Here is a 23,170-nt window from a genome sequence, read left to right as displayed (position 1 = left end):
TTTTCACACCACCAGCTTTGTATTATCTTGTCTTTTCAAACTCTGCTTTCTCCATTAGTCCATCCCAAGACAAAATGGGATCTGCTTACAGATGGATTTCTTATATCTATAGTTTTGGTGGCAGCTGTCTCGGAAATTAAAAATGCTGAATTCTTACCAAAGCAGACAACACGTGTTTTTTCCTGGTGCAGAAGAACACCTGTTTTCATCTTAAACATATAATCTAAATAGAACGGGGTTTCATATGACTTTGGAAGTTTAACTTATTACTAAATAATTTCACCAAATAAAGCAGAAATTGGCTTTTATGTTTTTCTCCTGTGGAACATAACGAACCACAAACCAAGCTAAACTCATGAGAATTTCTAGGGGATTTTTATTTTCTGATAGAAGCCTTATAACCAAGTATTTATAACTTTTTTCTGAGAGAAAACATGAATGCCTCAGTATCTCCTCTGAAAGTTCATGACAGAGAAGAGGAAAACAGCTACATAAGATAAAGTGCAAGAAGTAGATTTTTTTTTAGGAGCTCTCCTGCCTGTGGGCACCAAAACCAAAATAGTTTCATAATTCCATTCATAATGAATTTGAACTCCTTAGACCTGAGTGTTTGGAGGTGGTCATGATGGCTTCTCCTTTTAGTAATGGTCCTGTCAGTAACAGTGTGCAGAAATTTCACTTAAGCTCTAAGGCTGCAAGTGGGAAAAGCTTGTCAATGGTGGATCCTGTATCTCCAAAACCATTTAAATATTGAGAAATACTGCTCGCCAGTCTTTTTATGCATTTGAAGAAATTTTTGTTTTCATTTGGTAACTTTGTCTTCTAAGTCTGGAAAATTAAGGGTCTGTTTACCTGCCAAGATATTTTGTGCTACAAGGGAGTCCACAAAAGATTCCTTTGCTCTCAGTTTCTCTTAGAATCAAGAGCTAAATTTCTGTTCTATGTTTGAAAATGCAAAAGATGTGAAATGGAGACCCAACAGTAAGAAACTGTCAATAAACAATTTCACTGGGGCCACTAATATAGTAAAATTTTAAGTATGTGTACAAGTCTAAGCAGGTTCATAATTTTATACTATAAATTTGTATAGGTGCTGATATTTATATAGTACTTTTTAAGACTGTAGTAAATCACTTTGGTCTATAGAGTTTTAGTGCTGCTGGCTTTCTTCATTTGTAGTTATAAAATTTAAGACTGTCATTCTAATGCTTTGCACAGTGGAAATGAAAATAATGGAACTAAAAGGTGAAGAATTTAGACAAATACTGATCTTATGACATAATTTTCAGTGAGTCAGTGTACCAATACCTGTACAAGTCTGTCTAGCTTATAACTTTAACTCTACACATCTAAGGAAAACACAGTTTAGCATATCAATCTGAATCTAAAAGAAGAAAAATTCCTATAAGCGGTTGTACAAAATAAAAGCAGTATATTTTTTCAAGGTCTTTCTACTGTTTGTATCTTTTGGCTTTTTCATTAGTGTTCTTTACTTGTTCTTCTCAAATTACTGTGTTTGATGAAATATAAACGCATAAAGGCATGCTAAAAGCAAATCAATGTTCAAGAAGCTGGCTTTTATGTTCTGTAAGCAGTAAATGCTGTTTATTGGAAAGATCATTGGTCTGTAAACTGGGAGATTAATATCTTGTGTGTAGTTTATCAAAGCATTTTTTCAGCAGTGCAGTAATTACTTTCTTTTTACCGGCTGCTTTCCTAGTTTCCATTTTTTCCCTTATACTCTCAAAAATAGCATTAGCATTAGTGTAATTAAAGATAAACACATAATATTATCCAAGACTTTAGTTTGTTTTCTGCAACTCAGTGTTACACTTCTTTACATTTTCCATATTACCTAGTACTGAAATACATAATTTTACTCTTTCTGTTTTGGGTTTTTTTAGGTATTACAGAGTTGAAGTTATGCTATGCTGTATGTGTAATAAAAGCACAAGTGCAACTGTGTCTGTCTCTGCAAAGAGCCTGATGTGCTCTCATTTCTAATTAAATCATTTCAGTGAGATTTAGTCCATATTGCCAAAGAAAAAAGGCATCTTTAGTAACTTTTTGAAGGTAATAGTGTAGCAGTTTAGTGGTAGAATGTATAAAATCAGAATAACAGAAAATCTACTGAGATTTTCTCAGTATAGTATAAACTATTCATTACTTTTTTAATTTCACAAGGATTTTTTAAAGGGAAATGCTAGCAAGCCTAGAAAATTGAAGAGCAGTAAATGGCAGTAAACATTATCTTAACCCCCCCTTGGTAAATAGCCAGTGAAATTGGCCTGTGAGTGAACTTGGTGGGTAATGAGAAAATATTTAATGGGAATGTTTGACCAAAGCTGTGTTTGGCATTCCTTTCCATCATACCACACAAACCTTTTTTCACCTTTTCTTTCAAGTTTTCATGGGAAAATCCATTACTGTTTCAGAGCTGATGGAGTGAAACTTCGTGGTTTTACTAATGGGCTAGCAGTCTGATTAGTTTCTGCTGTTGTGGCTGGGTACAGAATATTAATTTGCTTTTTTCCTCTGGTATTAGTGTTTTGGGTTTTTTTGTTTCTCAGCCACAATCTATGCTTAAACAGCTGTTTGAATAGAACATCAAACATCAAACACTTCTGAATGCCATCCCACCATGTAGGCATTGGGACTTCTGTAGAATTCAAGCTCCTTAGATAAATAGCAATGCTTTTTGAAGAAAACTAATGTCAGAAGAGCTGGAGACCACAGGCTCTGTCTCTGGCCAGTAGCTGGAGGAGGTGTGACCAGGACAAAGACAAAATTGTTGGTTCTTCTCTGACCATCCTTTCTGCTTTCAGCAACTGCTGTTTTCGCGATGTCTTGTTGCAGATAGTGGAATTTTGCAGTTAATAGCACTCAGTGAATTCTTTCTTTCTTTCCCTGAGTTTATCAAGGAGAGAAATCACCCATTCTGCAGGTTATGGCAGGGTCCTTTACTTACTGCAGGTTACATCAAAATTACATTGGGGTTGGAACTCCTGCCTCCCACTCTCATAAGAAAGCTGATGCTGTGTGTACAGTGCCTAAGCCTTGCTCTGGCTCAGTGTATACTAGTAAAATTGGAGATTTTGAGGGATTTGCAACAGTGGTAATGTTTACTAAACTGTACAGAATTCTGTCTTTTTAATGGAATTTGAAAATATTCTGTTATGAATGTTTTCATAGTTTTTCTGTCTCTTTCTCTTTTATCTTGACAGTATTATTTATGAAGGTTCTTCTGTTCCCTGTCAATGTTCATAATAAAATAAGTTTATGAAACTTTATCAATTTGAGCATTAGAGGCTTATTTAATCTGAAATATTAAGTGCACACTGAGTAAAGAACCTTTCTTTACTCAGTTTACATGGTTAAGGAGACAAACTGATGGCAGGAAACAATACTGCCAGAATATGGGGTTACAGAGCTTAAGTCCAGAAATTCAGAGGCTGTTTCCCTTTCTTTTTGTCAGGTAGTGTGAGAGGCAGGAAGACCTGTAGCTGCTGCGGAATGAGGTCTCACCTTTGGGATATGCAGTCTGGAAGGGAAGGGAGATTTCATTGCCAGATGAGGGCCAGGGAGGTTTTATTCCTAATTCTTGCTTTGGTTATGCAAGCATGAGATCTTCATGGGAACCAGTTAAAAATACCTAGTGTGTGGGAAAAAGAAATGGGTACACAACATTTCCCCCAGTGTCAGTTTAATTTTAAATAGCTGTGGATGGGCACTTAAATCACTCTCACATGTCTGTCATTCATTTGGCTACTTTCAACAGATCACCCGGTAGTTATCCTTATTACAGACAAGATTGATCTTGGCAGCAGTAGAGTACTCATTTTCCCCATATGGAAGGGACAAGTATTACACCCCATTACTGCCAAGCAAGAATGGGCACTGAGAAAGAAAGAAAGAAAAGAAAAAAAGAAAAAAAGAAAGAAAGAAAAAAAAAATTGGTTGTATAGTTGTAGGAATTGCTGATTTTTAATGTAAATTTAAAAATCCTACAGAATATTGTAGATAAGCAGCAGTCCAAAACTACAGATTTATGGTTGTTTTGGGAAATCTATTTCTTTTAGGAGGACTCTGCAATATTTTCTTAGTTTCTCAAATATAAGCAAAAGTTAAATTATTAAATACTTCTGAAAATACCTCTAAGGGATGTTTCAGGAAGGTCTTCTGAGACAAGCTATAAATAAAGCTTCTTTTTAGATGAAAGAATGAAAAGGAAAGAAAGAATAAGGAATATGAACCTTCCAGCATCCTTTATGCGTGGTTGCTTTAGGATTGCAGTATTTCTTTCCTTGACCTTAAACAATATCATTTGCTATTTATAAGGTGCAGTAATCTAGTAAAGGGCTTTTCCACTGTGGCCCATTTCACTAAGATTTAAAGCTTTTCTTCATTTAAGAAAAATAAATTCTTTTAACTTCTGCAAGAAATCATCATGCAACTTCTGTTTTGTTTTTGTTTTTAAAGCCATTTGTTTTATGTTTATGGAAAATCCGTATTTTCCACAATATGTAAGTTAATGCAATATTTAAGGCCCAGTAAATTTATATTTTTTTTAAGTGAACAAAACCACCCTCCAGTATAAGAGGTGAATCACAAGAATGTGTTTTCTTTTATAGTGTGGTTACCTGTCAATTTTTATTTTCTGCTTCCATATATATAAGGACAATGTGGTCTTTCCTTTTGTGTATCCTGGAGCAGCATGTACTTTGTTTTAGGGGAGATGTCACTAGAGGTTTGAGGTATGCAAAGTAATAAACTGTGAGGGTTTTATCCCTGTAACAGGGAGTGGGAGTGGACATGAAGGTTGTCTTCCTTAATTTTATGATATATGAAAGTGTGGCTGTAATTTTAACAGACCAAGTGTTTGAAAATGCCTGACATTGCAGTTACAAGGAAACAGGTTGCCACCTTGATTAAGTTACCTTTTTTATTAATCAAAAAAGGAAAATATTGTCCAGTGGCTCCATGCTCTTGTAAAAATATATTTTATAGCTGTACCTTGAAAGTTGAGTGGTAGAGCATTGTTATCCATGTTTTCTGTATTGAAATCCTTCTTCAAAATAATGGCCTCTGAAAATATTTTTAGGGTATTTCTCGTTTCTACGTAGAGAATTGTAAGTTTTATCCATTTCTGGTCCATTTTCTATTGAATATTTCCAGACATTTTCTGAGTCATGTTTCACAAGGGAAAAACATTAGTATTCTTTCCTCCACTACTGTATTCTCAAGAGTATTTTGAATCTAATGATAGCAGGTCACTACATTGTAGATACTCCCTAGCTTCCCACCTTATTTATTGTAGTTGGCTCTTTTCCTTGGAAGAGCTCCAGGCGAATCTTGAATGTGAAGATTTTTGCGATCGGGGTTTACAGTGGATTTAAAAATATAGTATTAGTACATTTCTATTATGTGAGCAGCCTTTTTTTAAATCAGAGCATACATAGTATGAACGTGTGTTAACCGTATTTTTGCTCAAAAGAAGAAACAAGATGGAAGCATTTGCTATTCAGCTTGGCAGACATTTGAAAATGGCATATTTCTAAATCTGTTACTTAACTTCTTTATTATTGTTTAAAACTCAGCAGTTTTATAAGAGTTACACCGTTTTATCCTCTCTTCTGGTGCTTCCGGGAGGCTGACCAGGTGTTTCCAGGTGGAGCAGCATGGCAAGCCAGGTAGATGACTCTTGTATCACCGCTCTGCTCTAAGACACCAGTGGAAAGAGATTACAGAGTGTGCAGTAGGAATTGGCATCATTGTCAATGATCTTTGATAATTGTATAGAAATGATGGTATTTCTGCAGATAAAATTGCTATTATCTACGGATTGAAATTTCAAGTTTCTGATTTTTCAAAAAATTTTTCACTTAAATTCCCATTGCTTAGAGCTGGAAAAATATTATTTGTTAACGTGGATGAAAATGTGTTGAAACACTCGCTTAAAAGTCTGTAGGGCCTGCTTCTGAACTTCATGGAGTATGCGTGAGAGAAGTGTTTTCTTTTAAAGCATTAAGATCTTTGAGACAGATCTTTTCCACTGCCTCTAAGTTAGAATGCATATGGATCTTTCCTTATCATGAGACTTTTCGCATATTTTGATTAATTTTCCTCTCTTTTCTTAAGTAGTGTATGCATTCTTGCTGGGATGTATAAAATAAAACATGGCAGAGGTTTTTTTTGGTTTGTGAAAACTGTGAGCCACATAAAACATGTCTGTGAAAGTTTGTACAAAGACTAGATTCATATCCACTGCACAGCAGTCTAAATATTTGAAGTTTCTAAATGGTTCCACACCTTATTGTAAAATGGAAAAGCTTGAGAGCCCCTGCTTTAATATCTTTCCTAATTACAGAAGTTGTTTAAAAGCAGTAGTAACCAAACAGGAATGGGGAACAACCTTGTGGTAGTGGGAAGCTGTCTTCAGGAGTTGGCATCTAAACATTTGATATTTTATTCAAAGATATCGAAACTGTATTAAATAAATGGAGGTGTTTTCCTGAAATTAGTTTGTACATTTCTCTTCTCTTATGGGGAGACATATTGCTAAAGTCAGAAGAACTTAATATACAAGTCCTAGAACTGTGGGAGATAAAGGTGGAAGGCTACACTGAGATTTCATCCCTCTATCCAGCCCAAGTTTGAAATTGCTTACCCCTCTCAAATACAAATATAATATAAGCTTAGGCAATAGATTATGTTAATTTGGAAGGTAATTTATTATAAGCTTCCTAAGTAGTATTTGAGCTCCTGTGCTTCAAGCGCAACAGATACTGCAAGTGGTTCTTCACTGTAAGTATGTAGGGCAGTTTTATAGGAGAAAGGACAGAATAGATGTGCTAAATAAACTAGTTGCATGCATGCTTGCGCTGATTTTGACAGACAAGGCTTTTTTCAGAAAGACTGGAATTTGTAGTGATTGCATTTAAGATAAGGACTCAGTTCAGTCAGAAAAGCCCCACTTAGCAATGGCTGGGGTCACCTGTCCTTACGGAATCCTCGACCACGGTCAGAATGTCATTTTACATGTTTGCTGCTGACATGTCCCTCATCTGACTGCCTGGACAGCCAAGTGCAGCGAATCCAAGCAGTGCTGTTCAAACAGAGCCCATCACATACCGTCACAGCCACTGAAGCAAAGCTTTCACATGGGAAAGAGAGAAGGTTTGTTTAGGTTTTTCTGCTCCTGACCGAAAATATTTTCTTAGGTCAGCAGCTCCTGCTTTCACTTTTTTATTGTGTAGCTTCAGAACAGATTTTGAGGAATTATTTATTAGATTGTAGGTTAGGGAAGGGGTAAGCAACAAAGGCAAATATACAATTTTTTCTGTTTAACCCCTATTCAGTTTTTAAGTATCTCCAGAGCTACACCTGATCTTTGAAGCTAAGGCTTTCAAGATTTGTTGGGCAGTTTTAGAAGTTTGTGTCTACTGTATCCTTTCTGCACTAGTACTATTCAATATGGGTACCAGGATTCTTTATCTTCAACAGTGGAGTTTCATCTAAGTAGCACAACAGGCTGTAATACGGATCCTCATTAGTTTTCTGTTTTTCTTTTATAGCTATTTTGGCCACTGTAGGGTGTAGGGATTCACCTGACCAAATATAGATGTCTACAGTTGATCCAGTCACCCTAGGCTCCTTTTCTAATCAACAGAGAAAAATAAACATATTCAGACTGTGATTTTATCCCATCCTAAAATAGACCTCTCAAATAGGTTAGCAGAAGTCCGCTGTAAAATGCTTATTTCTCTCTGTTAACTTTAAAGGGAGACATTTGTAGACATTCAAAGAATAGATCTCCAAAGATTAAAAGTGTAGACATGTTAAGTTTGATGAAACAAGTCCCACCTAAAGTCTTCACTTCCCTTCGTGGGTGTTTATTGTCTTCTACCAACGGGCTGGAACATTTAATCTCTCGTTTTCTGACCTTGCCAATAGCAAAGCAGGAGATAATGGGTTGCTTTTGCATTCATTTCTGTTGATTTAAGAATTTTTGACTGTAGGCAATTCACAGGAGAAAAGCCTGCCAGTCTGTGAAAGGCTTGTGCTAGCTGAGAGCGAAGCCTACGCTCTCTTACGTGCACCTGATTTCCCAACAACTGTCAAAACATCAGCAGCTTCACCATGGAGTTACTGAACTTCATCTAAAGTGTAAGGCTTTTAAAGAAACATCAAATGCTCACGAATTCTTGTTTCATAGGTTAGAGATGTGTGAAAGCCTAGGATTAGCATGCTTCCTTTCCATTTTCAGTATTTTTCTTAAATTAGGAGTATTTTTTCCTAGTGGCTATTTGGTAAATCACTTTTGATTTTCTGTTTATAGGTGGAATGTTGACTGCACATTCAGCACAGGGAAAGTATGAATATTAGCTCTATGTCAGAATCATTTAGTAGAGATTTCCAGTTTCTCAGGGTAGTTTAGTGTAGGGATGGAAGCAGATAGATGTAGTCTGCAAAGCAGATTTGTTGTTAGTGTTTTCATTTAAATGGTTGCACTAACAGCCATAGGAGGAGACAATAATTCAGTGGACTTTGCCTAAACATCTGATAGCTGCTCTTAACTCATTAGTCATATCTGGTGTTTTGGAGTAAGTGTTTAAGCCAGTTAAAAGTCAAGAACAGTCAAGGAAGAGTGAAAATGTGTACCTGAAGTGAATAGAAAGAAAAATGGAAAATGTTTATTCCAAGAGTGCATAGCTGATATGGAAGCACGTTTGCCTTCCCTCTTACCTGCATGACAGGAGAAGATTTAGTAATGAACTTGAAAAAGCTGATACATTATCATGAGTTATCTGAAAATACACTTTACATGAAACGTTCATTTTCAAAGATAACTGCATGGTACTTAACGTTAAAACTTAACTGCCTTTAGGGAGAAAGCGTAGCTTCCAAAGAAAACAGTGCCTGACTGAGAAGCACTAAGACCTCCTGAAGGAGGGAAAAGAAGTTAAAACATCACTGTAAAATAGGACCCCTCTAATTTATTTTTCATTTTGCAGTAGCAAGGAGAGAATATAGTCCTGTTGACCTAAGTGCTCTAGAAGTGTATGGTGATTCCTATTTATGTCCAAAATATAAAAGTTCGTGGAATATTTTGGAAAATGGTGAAATTATTATCATGCCAGTCTTGTTGCAATTATGACCCCCATTATGCATACACACATACATGCCTGTTTAATGAAATTTTGCTAACAGAAAAAGATTAACTGTTATCATGGGGCTTGTTTACATAAAAAGTTAGTGAGATGTTGTTGAATCTCAGCTGAAATGCACCAAATAAAAACCAATTCAATGCTTTTGTACAAGATCAGCTCACAGACATGTAAAACGTCAGTATAGGAATTCATGAAGGCAGTGATGGACAGAAACCTGAATCTTCCCTTAATCTTTTGCAGCAGAGTGAAGGAGGATAGAGGTGAATAATGCTTTCAAGAGACATTCTTTATGTATGTTCTCGTTATTTTGTTACATAATGAACAACCTCATTATAAGCAACCATTTTGGTATATTCAAAAGATGCTAATAAGATTAAGTGACTGCTCAGGCTCTGAAGTGCTTCAGAAAAATCTTTTAGGTTTAAGATGTAACATCTATGTGAAGACTGCATGTACTCTGTAATTCACAGGAACTGGGAATACTTGCTGCATGATGCAGCATTAATGAATGTATTTATGGTCTTTCTCTTTTTATATTTTATCACAGCACATCCTCTCCAAAGCTATTCACCATCCAGATAATCACTGCCCAGTGTGTGATCTCTAACCATTCATAGTCCCTCTTGCTAGAAGTAATTAACCTTCCTGCCTGTCCTGTACTGACCCCTCTGAGACTCTACTTCCCTTCCTGGCTCAGCTCTATCCACTCTCTAAAACTATGTGTTTTTATCTGAAGTGTGGTCGCTGAATTTTGCCTTTTCTGCTGCAGTCTCAAACCATCTTTATAAGCAATAATCCAGGAAAATTCTTCCAGTCCTTGACATCAGTCTGTAATTTTCATGACCTTACCAGCTTCATAGTTTCATCTTAGGGGGTAAATTTTCCACTCCTATGCCACAAATCATTTAAATCTTTTCTTGCTGACCTTGTAAAATGCCCTCTCTGTGTTGTTTACTCCTGTCAGGGTGTTGCCCAAGTACTCTGGAAAGTTTCAGTTGAGGTAATTAGCTTTTGCTTGCTGACAAATCTGCTTCAGTTATTCTTCACAGTGCCTGTTAAACACAGGGCTGTATTCCTAGGCCAGAATAAGTGTCCCATTCTGTGTTACAGAAAATGAGGCTTCAGTTTCTCATTTAGAGACACTGCTGTTAACTCTTGTCAAAGCACTATTACTTGTTCAGTATCAGAAAAGCTGTATGTGTAGTTGCCTAGTGAGCTCACCTAGATGGAGAATAACCTGACAGAAAAATTATTTGGTGTTGTTTACTGTTTACCTGCAGCAACAGCTCTGTTCACATGACTCAAAGGGAAGTACAGAGCTGAGAACAGACTGACAGGGGTGCGACTATTTGGGAGCCACCCCAGAACTGGCTACAGACAGCGACAGCCACCCACTGAATCTGTTCTAACCTCTTTCAAAGTGAGAAACAAGAGGGTAAACTTTCAATGTTTCTCTTTTGAGTAATATTTTTAATATTTTCCCTGTCTGTCTTCACGAAAATATTTTTGCTGTGTTTTCCCAGTATTTCCCAATGCAAGCTACTGTGTTTGTGTATGAATAGACATTGCCAAAGGCTTTTCAGAGTTATTTCATTTGAAGAACTTAATGCTTTTGCCATAGCGAAAATGCAAAACAACTTTCAAATCATTACTAGTAATTATCTTTTGTAATTTTCTTATAATCACAAAGCTGGCCACATCAGTCTGTGGAAAAATTATTTTCAGGATTTTTTATGACAGGCTTCCAGGACTTTATGCTCCAAAAGCATAGTGTCCAAAACATTCAGCCATCACAGAAGTAATTTTTTCAAATGTTGAAGATGTTTGTGTAATGATGCATTCTGCATTTTATCATTCTTCTTTGTTACAAGTCATTTTCCATTTGCTGAGTTATGACCTGACATTTTATTACTTTCAGAATCTACATGGGTTTTTCTTGTTTAAATGGAAGAAAATTATTTGCAGTTTGTGGTTTTTAGATTGTTTTTATAGTAGGGCTGGTTGTACATTGAAACAGGTTGCTGAAAGAGGCTGTCAAATTTCCATCCTGGAAAGTGTTAAGAAACAAACAGGGTGATATCCTGAGCTGTCTGTAGTACCTGACCATGCTTGGAGAAGGATGGTTGAACTCGTCATCTCCAGAGCTCTCTTCCAAGCACAACCATTCTAGAGTTGTGAAAAATTCAGTATCAGTAGATGGGTACCTACCTACATGCACACATAGGCAAAGGCAGAAAAACAGTTCTTTATCTGCAATTAACATACTTACTTGCCTGGGGGAGGTAGGACCTTCTTTGACATGAAATTTGATATTTAGCATTTCCAGTGATTAAGATGACTATCTGAGTTATTCTAGGTGGAAGCAGTTGAGAAGTTAGAGGCATCAAAGAATAAATGTTCTTTAAGTGTTAATTATTTTTGTGTGATAAAGATTCTCCTTACCCTTCTCTCCCAGTATTAAGACCTAGCCAACAATCATCCCTTTGTTGTACAGTTATTTAGAATTTTGACTTCTTTCGGATTAAATGATTGGAAAATTTTTTTAGGATATAGTTCAGGGATTCAGTATTTTGGTATTTTTGAAGAATTGTCAGTTTCTAAAATAATGTAAAAACCACAGAAGTAATTTTTATTATTTCTTATAAAGTAGGTTTATATACCAGTGGATTGATAAAATTACTTGCATGTTCAGAACTTGAGTTTGTTTAGTTTTTAACAAATTATATTCTGGGAACGTTTTATGGTTTCAAAAGATTTATAGGGCTACATTTAATGGCAGTTTCTTTTGCCTGCTCTGTAGCACGTGCCATGGTGGTTTTAAGTGTACTGTGCATGTTTGACAAGTTAGAAACTCAGCAAACCCCATCAGTGCTGAGCCACACTGTCTCAGGCTTGTTTTTGTTGGCTGGTATCCACTACCATGCTATAAAATACATCTACTTGACAGAAGAAAGTGGAGAACCACATTAACTACAGACTTTAAAAAGGCTGGCTAACCACATGCAATAAATATTAATAAAAGAAAAGGCCACCCACCTTTGACCTTCAATATTTGTTACTAGCTCTGGTGTTTTAGAATTACTTTAGCATTTTGAGCATTACATAACAATATGTAAGACTCTTACTTAAATCCAACAACTTATTAGCAACTCTGTATTGTGTGCTTCAGGTTTACCTCTAAAAATGTTGTTCTGTAGTTTCCTTTTAATAAGCAAACCAAGTTTATTTGTATCTGCAAGTAAATGGTGAAGTGTTATGTTGTATGTTGTGTGTATGTAGGAGGATGCTTTGCTGGGGAGCCTCGTAAAGAATGGCTGTTTGATTAAAGAAACTTAGTCCCACTCAGTATTTCTTCCTAAAAGAGAATACAAAGCAGAAAAAACAGCTTAGGAGAGTGCCATGCATCATGTTGTGGTAAAATGAAGTTCTGATTCATAATGGCTGAATAGGCTTCAGAATTTTTTCAATATTTTTAATGTTATGTGTCTGCTAGCATAAAAAAAGTGGAGGCTGGACCAAACTAGAAATAGTATGGAACATACACTGGGAAGTTGGAGGGAGAAGAAAGGGAAGGCTAGAAAAGGGAGCATTGTTCTGTGAAATACTAACAAGATAATGCATCTTGCTAGCTCTGGATACATTTGTTACATAAGTGGCACAAACCAACTTCAGCCTTGGACAATATCCATTTAAGGCATTACTGTGTGTCAAAAATAGATACTTTCTTTTGTGTTTTTGATGAGATATGTTGTCCTTTGTGGTAGATTGTTCCCACTTTGGCTCTCTGGAATCAGAAGTTTGAGTCTTAGAGTTTCTGTGCTGTCCTGCTGAATCAGACTGAGAACTGTACTCACATGGAGATTCAAAGTCACATGTAGAACAATACTCTTAATGTCTGAAAATGAGTTTCACTGCTGACCAGAAGGGTGACAGTACTGTGAGACACTGGCTTCAAATACGAAGTTCTTAGTGTTGTGGGGAAGAAAGAAACATAAGTGAAAATCAGCATCTCTTCCATTCCTGCAGTCAGCAAGTGAAAAGGTCAACAGTGTATGACAAGAAGGGAAAAACCAGATAAAGTGATGAATGAAGTGGAAGAATTAAGAATTAAAAATACGAATACTAAAGTCATGAGGGCCTGAATCGCTATATCTTATCTGAAGCACTTAATTGTTCTCCTTCAAATCCCTCTTTAACTTTCCATTTTTATTGTGCCCATGAAGATCCTGGCAGCAAATCTTCTGTAGAAACCACTAGTTATCACACTGTCTCCAATTTTTACTTCCTTCACTGCCTACATGCTGGTGTTGTCACTCCTTTTATATTGTATTCTACTCTGGTGTTATTTATTCACGTATTCACATGCTCCTTCATATGTTTAAGCTTGATCCTGCTCCAGTGTGATGCTTTCTTTGACAATGTGAATATTAATTCTAAGATTCAGATGAGTGACCAACTAACTGTCAGTATCTCACTCTGTTTCAGAGTGTTGTGCGTTGCCTTTGGCATCCTAAGCTGAACCAGATCATGGTTGGTACTGGAAATGGTTTAGCCAAAGTGTACTATGATCCTGTCAAAAGCCAGAGGTATGTAATTATGATTTATTGTGGGGTTTTTTCTTCAAATTTACCCTGATTCTGTGATTCAATGATTATACTAAGAAATTAGTAGAACTGGTTTGGTAACATTTGTTTTGCAGAGTTCTACTTATTCAGCAGCAGTAGAAAAAGAAAAAAATATCCTAAAATGTTTGCTTATGAAGAGTGGCACTTTTCCCACTGGGCTTTTCCTTTTGCAGTATGCTGGCTGTTCTACCTGAATTTACAAGTGCTTTCATTTTTTAATTGCATGAACCTTTCATCCTGACTGTTGGAGGTTGCCAAGGAAGTGGTACTGAGTCGGTATTTATTGTATTTAGGTTTTTGTATTGTATTCAGGTTTCTTAATACATATTTTCCTCCTGAAGTAAATATCTTGTTTAGAAGCATCAAACTTCAGTGCTCATGAACTAATGCTGGAAGACCCAATTTGACAATGTGCAAAGCAAGGAAACACATCCTCACCTTTCTTTTAGTCTTCTTCACCCCCTCATTTATCACACAAGGATTTTGTCTGTACATCTAAGGGAAAGGTGGTACTGATTTATCAGACAGTGACTTGCCAACCTAGGATGAAGAGGGCCTAAGTAGAGGGCCTATAAATACTTGTTTTGTGATTAATTTTCTTTTGCCATCTGAATTGGCTGGAGAAGTGGGGCGTTCTTCCTTCCTGTCAGCCAGGAGGAAATGTACAATTCATTGATACTGACTGGAATAAATAAGGTGTTCTTCCTATGTATGTGGTTTGCTGCCATCCAAAACCAAACTGAGTTAATGTTTTCTGGATACTTACTGTTACCTGGGCGCTTCCGTGTGAAAATAAACTCTGGTTAACAAGATTATCGGAAATAAGTTTTATTTTTCTGATTTTGGCAGTTTAGAGAACATGGGAGTTGGGCATAATTTTTTGGACCACAGAGTCCTAGCGCAGTTTTGTGCCTCGTTTATTTCCTGGTATTTACCATCAGGAGGTAAATACCACTGGTTTAAATCGATCTTGATGCAGCCAGGCTTATGCAGTCTTTCCTGCCTCAGTGTTACAGGCACCTCTGGTTAGATAATGGCCAACTCTGCTGCCTAGGAGGAATTATATCAGGAGCACATGAGTGCCCAAGTTTGGAGAGCAGCACTTCCAATGTGCACACTACAGTACTGTGGACAAATGAAGTGTGAAATGAATCTTCCATCCTTATTTCTGCATGTCATATAAACTGCTCTGTAACAGAAACACTGTAATCTCCCTACCCTCCTTCACATGAGCATGAACAGGCAAAGATACACACATTCATGAATATTTAGAGTGCTGTATAATTTTGTTGAGACTGTCTTGAATAAAAACTGGTTTCTGTTTGGTATAAACAGACTAACTGAACTGTTCTGTTTCCTCCTAGGGGAGCAAAATTATGTGTGGTCAAAACAAAACGAAAAGAGAGACAAGCAGAGACTCTCACACAGGATTACATTATAACACGTAAGAAATTTAAACATATCTTTGTAGTAGAATCCTTAGCTCATTCTTAGGTTTGAAATTATTTTCAGATTGTTTAGCTTTATTTTTTTTCCTCTAAAAACCAGTCTTTCATTGAGCACTTATCACTGGTGTCATGTATTGGTGCTTCATACAAATTTTTTATAGCGTTGCAGAAACAGAAAGGTATATCTAATCTGTATGCTCTGTAATGTTGTTAATAATGGTTGGTTTATTGATTGTGGTGCTCCTGAAAGCCTCAAAAATTTTGGAACATTTTTACAGCTTTAGTTTTCCATAACTTAATTGTGCAATGTAGATGGGTTTAGGAAGAATTTTACCCCTTTGCAGTACCAGTGACAAAATCAGAGACGGGAGATAGGTCTTGAACAAATAGCAAATTATTTTTCAAAATTTATAATTTACTGAAGTTATACAGGGTTTAAAATAGCCTAACTATCCTTAGCCTCGGGGATTTTTGAGCACTTATGTTTGCAGTAGGGATCACTGACACATAAGAAATAGTTATCATTGCTAGTATAGAGTGTTCAATGATCTGCTTTTTCCCAGTGACAGATTTTACAATGGAATGAGGGAATTAACTGAGAGATCTTGACCATCCCCATTAGCACTGTCCTGTGTAGTGTTTTCTCATGTGAAATGAGAACAGTCACGGGTTGTGGTGTCCTGCTTCTCTTCATCCTCTTCCAGTTCCAGGGTGTTCAGTTCTGATTTCTAGTAGTCTTGGTTTTACACATACTAAAGCCATTTCTCTATAAAACAAACAAGTTGTTTGGTAGCATAATAAGCATAAAGAGGTTTAGAATGAAGAAGTTGGGGCAGTCTTGGTAACTAGACCCATATCAAGGCACTTTGGTTCCAGGTTCCCATCTTGGGCATTTCCCATCCGCAGCTGTCTCCAGCCTATCTTACTGCTACAGATGTCCAGCTCCAGTTTTTGGGACCTTAAATTTAAGTAGCAACTACCAAGGATCAGGGATATTGTTCCTCATTGGGTGCTCTTAATGCATCCTTCATTGTAATGATTTGTGTGCACTGTAATTAGTGTTTATATTCTAAAGAACTTCTGTGATTTTTTAAAACAAATTCTGCTTAAAATCCAGTGGAACTTGTGTGTTCAGTGGCATTTATAAATGTCATTGAAAGATGCAGGTCCCAGTTATGCAAATTTTTGGGATTTGATCGCTGAGTTTTAGCTGATTAGCTGTTTCTTCCACGTAATTTTGAAACTAAACAAAGATGCTTCCATATGCATCAATGCAGAAAAACACTGTAAGGATTTGCTCAGCAAATTTGCAAATTTTTAATTTTTTTGCATATTTTGGAAACTTTTCAGAGGTTAGATGTCTAAGTTTACAGATAGAACTGGGAAGACCTGAAGATCTCTGAAGTGCTTTTGCAAAGTGAACTGACCTGTTTTTTCTTCTCTTTTTTTCCCCCTTTTTTTTCTTTCAGTTTTTTTTTCCCGATCAGATTTCTTGTTGCTCTTTAATATCAGAATTGCCTGTAATGGCTACTTAAAATGCAGGAATGTTGTTTTAAGGGATTAAGTGTCACTTTTAAAACATAGGAATACACAGCATGGTTTTCCCTCAGACAACCTTGACTCCACAAATGGCAAAGGCTTGGGATCTGTGTGTTAGTCACCTCAGATGCTCTGTGGAAACTGATCAAGCTTAGTGCCTGCCAGAAAATTGTCCCTGGCATTTCATACTTAATGAAATCTGCAAAAATAAAGCTTAAACATTTGTTTCCAAAGACCTGCTGTGACTTCATTCAGTCTAATAAACTGAACAGGCTTACAGAAATAAGCTGAAAACTCAAGCTAAGTGCCTGAATGCTACCTGATGTTTTTTAAAATTCAGTACAGAGATGATCTTCCTAAATTTAGGATTTATTTGGTTATTTTTTGTCTTTGTTGGATCATTTGACTGCTACACAATTTCCCAAGTTTGGGGAAACAGTAGCGATGAGCACACCTGCATGTGACATCTAAGCCTCTCTGCAAGAAAGCCATGCCCACTTACGTGGTGTTTCTTTGTCGCTGACAAAGTACTCTCTTGTCTGAGTGGATCAAAGGCATTACTGTGACTCAAGATAACACTTTTATGAGGAAATAGAAGTTCTAAATCCTGACAATTTAGCCAGGCTTTCACAGTTACGTTATTTTTCCAATTGTGATTAATCGTATTATTTAAGAAAGAACATGATTGTGACTTCATGTGCATAAAGTTACATTTGGAATCATTGAGGGGTTTCTGCTCCACTCTTTCTCCTATCCAAGAATGTATCAAGTGCCTTGTTGTGCTCTTAGAATATGAGAAAGCTGAAGAAACATGGGAAGTTTAGAAGAGAGTAACTGATAGGTCGCACAATGCTGATAGAGGTATGAATGAAATATGCATAACAGTATTTCAGATGAGCGGCTCCTGCTTGTAGGAACTCTGATATCTGACTGTTTTCATCTGGTAAAAATTCAGCAGAAAGAAATGCCTGAAAATACAACTCAGTAAACCACTGTTTGGATATGGTATTACTGCTCCTGACATCTCTTCCATTGCAAGGAAGAATCCAACTCTTTGTATTTAAAATGTTAAAAAATAAATGGAATTTCTAACATTTCATTTTGTCCAAACTGTGACCCTTCAGCCCATGCACTTCCAATGTTCCGTGAACCACGACAACGAAGCACGAGGAAACAGCTGGAGAAGGATAGGTTGGACCCCATGAAGTCTCACAAACCTGAACCTCCAGTAGCAGGAGCAGGTAATCTAGTCATAATAATTTTGAACTGTTGTATGACAAAGGAGCCATCATGTTTTGGTTCTACATTCATTTGGATTTGCATTTTTTGGGTGGTGACTCTGTTCCGTAGATGTATGGTCAGTGTCCAGCACTTTAAGACATTGATGTCTCATTGGAGTGCTTGCCTGCAAAAAAATTAGTAATTACAATGGCTTACTTTGAGTTACATAGTCAGTAAAAACCCACCTGAATGCAGCCCTAAGTTAAACCCTTCCTATAGCATTAAATAACCCCTTTGTATCAGGTCACCGTTGCAGGCTCTGCATATTTCTTAAGTACTTTTCTCTTCATGCCACAGGTCGTGGTGGCCGTGTTGGGACTCACGGGGTCACCCTGTCATCATACATAGTCAAGAACATTGCCCTGGACAAGACAGATGACAGCAATCCTCGAGAGGCCATTCTACGTCACGCGAAGGAAGCGGAGGAAAATCCATACTGGGTGGCTCCGGCATATGCTAAGTAAGGAAACAATTAAGAGTACAAGTCATATTTCTGGAGGCCAGTAGGAGTTTAGTTAAAATAGATGTTTTTAATGCTATACTTTGCCTTTTTTGGATTGCTGCCACAAATATCTGAACCAAGAATATACTCTTTTATAAAGATACAAGTTTCCAGGAGGTTAAATTGTTGAAATTTCACATTTCTGCTTCTAAAATGTACCTGTCAGTGCTAGAAGTTATTTTAAAGCCTTCAAAATTGATTTGAGTTTAGAATCTTCTCCAAATCAGTGTCTTAAACCTCAGTATACCTTTTAATAGGGTACTGTCCCATTGGTATATTGAGATGATTTTCCAACACACCCTCTAGTTCTGACTGATTCTTAGACTAAACCTTCAAAATATTTATGTGGTGTTATGATAAGATGATTTCTCAACTATCATAAGTTTTTATCTGAATTTTTCCTATATGAGGACCCAAATAACTGCTTGAATTAACTTGGTTTTAAAGGTACAGCAATATTAAAAATTGCAGCTGATAAAAATTAAAAACTGGTAAAATCTACCAAAAATTCAACATAAAGAAATAAGTTTTCAGGTGTTACATAAGTTGAAGAGCCTTATCAATATTTTTGTGGTAAAACCTTGGTAAATCCACAGAATCTCAGCTTTTGGATGATGATATTTGTTTTCTGACTTGACCCACATGTTCACAAAGGTAACTAAATAGCAGTTCTGAAGCAGCTTGAGAATATCAGCGACCCAGCCTGGCTTTGAGCAGGTAATTAATTAAATATGGTACACTGGTAATTGATAAGTATGGCATTTGGTGTTATACATCAAACCAATGCATTATAGAACAACTTGGTACCAAAGAGGGGATATTTGAAAGCTAATTCTGTAGCAGTTGTTGTAATGAATATGTTAAATATTGATTTTTAACTGTTTGATTGCAAGAGGGGAAATATATTTGGAATGTGTAGGCATCTGGTTTTATTTGAGGAATCCATCCTCAAAAGTAAGTACAACCACACATTCCATCAGGTAGATGGATACTTCAGCATATTTTTGGCTTACTGACTTCATTGATTGTATATTAAGTTTCGTCCCCAACACCTGCAATGTAGTAAACATGAAAGTTTTAAAACAAAGCTATGTTAGAGGAGGTTTACTGTGTCAGGTGGCCAGATCTCATTACAGTTCCTTGTTAAAGATGTGGCTGCAGGGGAAGAGGAGAGCTGGCTGAGAAGTGGGCAGGATGCAAATCCAGGCTGCTATTAACTTACACACCAGACAGTGATGTGTACTGGGGGAATTGGACTGCAGCCAGCAGCACACTGCCTTGATGGCTTTGTCGGCTGATAAATCTCATCCTGGTGAGGATGAGAGCCTCAAGCCACTATCCTTGCTTTAAAAGTTTCAATTTCAGATACAGTCTCTGCAAAGAGCATGAAAAAACTCCCAAAGAATAATAACATTTTAACAATAGCGTAATACTACTACTACTACTAATAATAATAATAAAACCAGCACTAATAATAATGCTAATAATATCTAATACAATGAAATGCAGAAACTGGATTGTGTTCTTAGTTTTCAGAAATTCAGGAGTATATAATAGCACAGCCACATAAAGCTGTGCTATTACAATATATACAATACAATAATATATACTATTATTATTATATCCTGCATCTGATTTTTCAAAGCATGGATATGTAGCCTGTACATAAAATGCATTTTACAGATGTACTTACAGACTTATATTTAATAAAATATGCAAACTGGAAGTAATTGATCCAAATTATCATGCAGTACTGGTTTGTATACAGGACAGGTGCTTTAGCTATAGCATTAGTTACACTGTAGACTTAGTTATACTATAGATTTAGGAAAGGTGATATTCTGATACATTTTAAAAATCATACACTGTCTTAAGACCTAAAAGCCATACATCCAGTATGTTTCATTTCTTTAAATAGTGTTTATTCTTTTACTACTTTATTCTTCTGCTACCAGCTTTTCCACATTTCTTGTAGTAAATACGTCCAGTATGTTTCATTTCTTCAAATAATGTTTATTCTTTTACTACTTTATTCTTCTGCTACCAGTTTTTCCACAAATTTCTTGTAGTAAATTCTTACTTAAACATGGTATAAAACTATCCGCTTGATATATCTTTTGTTTGACAAGGCTTTTGGTCCTGTGCTGTCTGTGCACATAAAGTTTTCACTCTCCTTCTTCAGAAAATGTGTAAGGAAACTATAGTTGATTCATTTTCTCCAGTAATAGTTACTAAATAGTTTTAGTCTGAGAAGATTAAGAAATGCACTTTTCTGGTTAATCCGTTTTCGTAATTTGGAATATGATGACTGGATTGATTTGCCTGTCCCTGATCCGTAGTTGCTAGATCTTTCTCAATCAGCTGGCAGATGTAATGCTTTTTAAATTGTATATGAGGGAGAGTGACTTCTGTGCGTGGGGGGGTAGTGACTGGACAAGGGGAAACAGTTTTAAACTAAAAAAAGAGAGATTTAGATTAGATGTTATGAAGAAATTCTTTATTTAGAGAGTAGTGAGGCACAGAACAAGTTGCCCAGAGAAGCTGTGAATGCACCATCCCTGGAAGTGTTCAAGGCCAGGCTGGATGAGGCTCTGAGCAGCCCGCTCTGGTGGAAGGTGTCCCTGCCCATGGCAGGGGAGTTGGAACTGGGTGATCTTTAGGGTCCTTCCAACCCAAACCATTCTATGTTTTTCACTTCAATAAATTTTCTAAGAAATGCATGACTTCTGTTAGTTTATGCATTCTATGTAAAAATATATCTCTTTTTTTGGAGTTAAAGGTGCATAATTTACTCTTGAAGCTGAATGTTCATCTGTATTATTTATGACTTGAAAAATGTTTCAAGCTTGTTATCATTAGCTTGACCTTTCTGCTCCTCCTGACATTTGAGCCAAATAGGAGGGGGAAGTACGTAAGAGGCAAAAGAATTGGTGAAAAACAGATGCTGCTGAAAAGGATACTGGGGGTGGTAAGAAGTACATGCTGAATCAGGAGATGACATGTCACAGAAGCCCAATGTGAATAAAGTGTCAAATAAGATATGATCAACACAGCAGAAAAGTCATAATGGATGAGGATAAGGAAAAGATCTTGAGATTTCTCAGGAAAAGGCTTGTTAGAGTCCTTGGCAAGAGCCTTTCCACTGGAGTGAAAGGAAAGGAAGGACAGATTGAAGATTTCAAGTAAAGAACTACAGGAAAGGAACTTGAGGCATCAGTTGTAAATGTTTGAAAATTACATTCTTTGTGAGCTGTTTGTTTTAACACAGCTGTACAGATATATTATAATGACTTCAGATGTCCCTCTGAAGGATCAGCAGGAATTACTAAGCATTGTAGCTGAGTGCTTAATCAGATGCAGCTTTCTTCTGTACCAGGGAGAAAGTAAGGGTGAAATTTCCCTCCTCAACAAGGTAAACTGGAGTTAGCAAAAATACCTTTCATTTCACTGATGTTACCCCTATTTTGCAGTCTTTTTCATTGCTGTTTGTCACTGTCAAAAGGTAATGACTTGAAGCAAGAGTCTGTAGCTGTGTTGTGTTCACTGAACCTTTTCTCAAGGGGAATGCCAGTCTGTGAAGTGTTAGTCATGTAACGGCTCGAGTATTGTTAGATGAAAAATCAGGACTAAGCAGAATGTCTTGTAATAGCAGCCTTGTTGGCATGCATTGTTCTATTTATCCTAAATATTATTTTATAAATTGGTACTTTTGAGAGGGAAGCCCCTGAGATTTAGAAAAGAGTCAAGCTGGTTGGTGGGATGAAGAATGAAAAACCTGATGATGTGAAAACCTTAACTTTTCTGTCTGGAAGTGACCTTTATGACATTATTCTGGTTTCCATGCATACTTGAAAATCTTTTTTCTTTGTTTCAGTGCAACATAAACACAAATTTCAGAAGTTACTTTGACATGAGTCACATGTTGTGATATGCAGTTGTCATGTCCAGCTGGTTGTGCTGCTGCAGTGTTATTTATCTGCTAGTCTATTATCCTCACATGTCAACGAGCTACTTTTACTGGATCCCTGAAAAGCAATTAAGAAAAACCACCCATAACCAGAGGGATTGTGGTGACTAAAGCAGTCTTCATGGCCCCTGGAAATTTTCTAGAGGCCTGCGTATCTGAATATCTTGAAAACCACTGAAGTAAAGAGAAGCACATAGTATAAATAAATCATGCTAGTTTGTTTTCCCATTTTTGTTTGCAGCCTGTTACCATAACCCACAATAGGAATGCATTTTTCAGTGTATGAGATACTGGTTTCAGCTGACAGTCATGTGGAAACACAGGATCATAGAACAATTTAGGTAGGAAGGTAATGCCTGAAGTCATGTAGTCCAAGCTCCTGCATGAAGTGTGTTCACTGCTCAGATCCAGTTAGATTTGGGTTGTTTGGGGGTTTGCTGAACCAAGGTTAAATATCATCAAGGATGGAAATTCCCACACCTGTCTGGGCAGCCTGTTCTTGCAGTTTGGTTGCCAGGCACAGTATGCCCTTGCTAAGTCCATGCAGGCTGCTCCCTGGCACCTCGATGTCCTTCATATATCTGGAAATGCATTCCACTGGGATTCATTACGTAGCTTTCCTGCAAACTGAGGTAATT

General features: G+C 36.8%; 1 protein-coding gene across 1 annotated transcript in view; it reads left to right on the top strand.

Annotated features, from left to right (window-relative positions):
- The window catches only part of WDR70 (WD repeat domain 70), a 121,919-nt gene that overhangs the window by 95,228 nt on the left and 3,521 nt on the right, over positions 1 to 23,170 (top strand). Inside the window, exons 14-17 of the mRNA XM_054283576.1 lie at positions 13,656 to 13,756; positions 15,160 to 15,239; positions 17,907 to 18,023; positions 18,361 to 18,523. Coding sequence (XP_054139551.1) covers positions 13,656 to 13,756; positions 15,160 to 15,239; positions 17,907 to 18,023; positions 18,361 to 18,523 — 461 coding nt within the window. The remainder of the gene's footprint in view (positions 1 to 13,655; positions 13,757 to 15,159; positions 15,240 to 17,906; positions 18,024 to 18,360; positions 18,524 to 23,170) is intronic.

Source organism: Melozone crissalis, unplaced genomic scaffold (assembly GCF_028551555.1).
Source record: "Melozone crissalis strain CALT ecotype California unplaced genomic scaffold, PUWL_Pcris_2 ptg000036l_1, whole genome shotgun sequence".
Lineage (NCBI taxonomy): Eukaryota > Metazoa > Chordata > Aves > Passeriformes > Passerellidae > Melozone > Melozone crissalis.
Note: the sequence above shows the minus strand (reverse complement) of the source record. Positions and strands in the feature narration are given on the sequence as shown.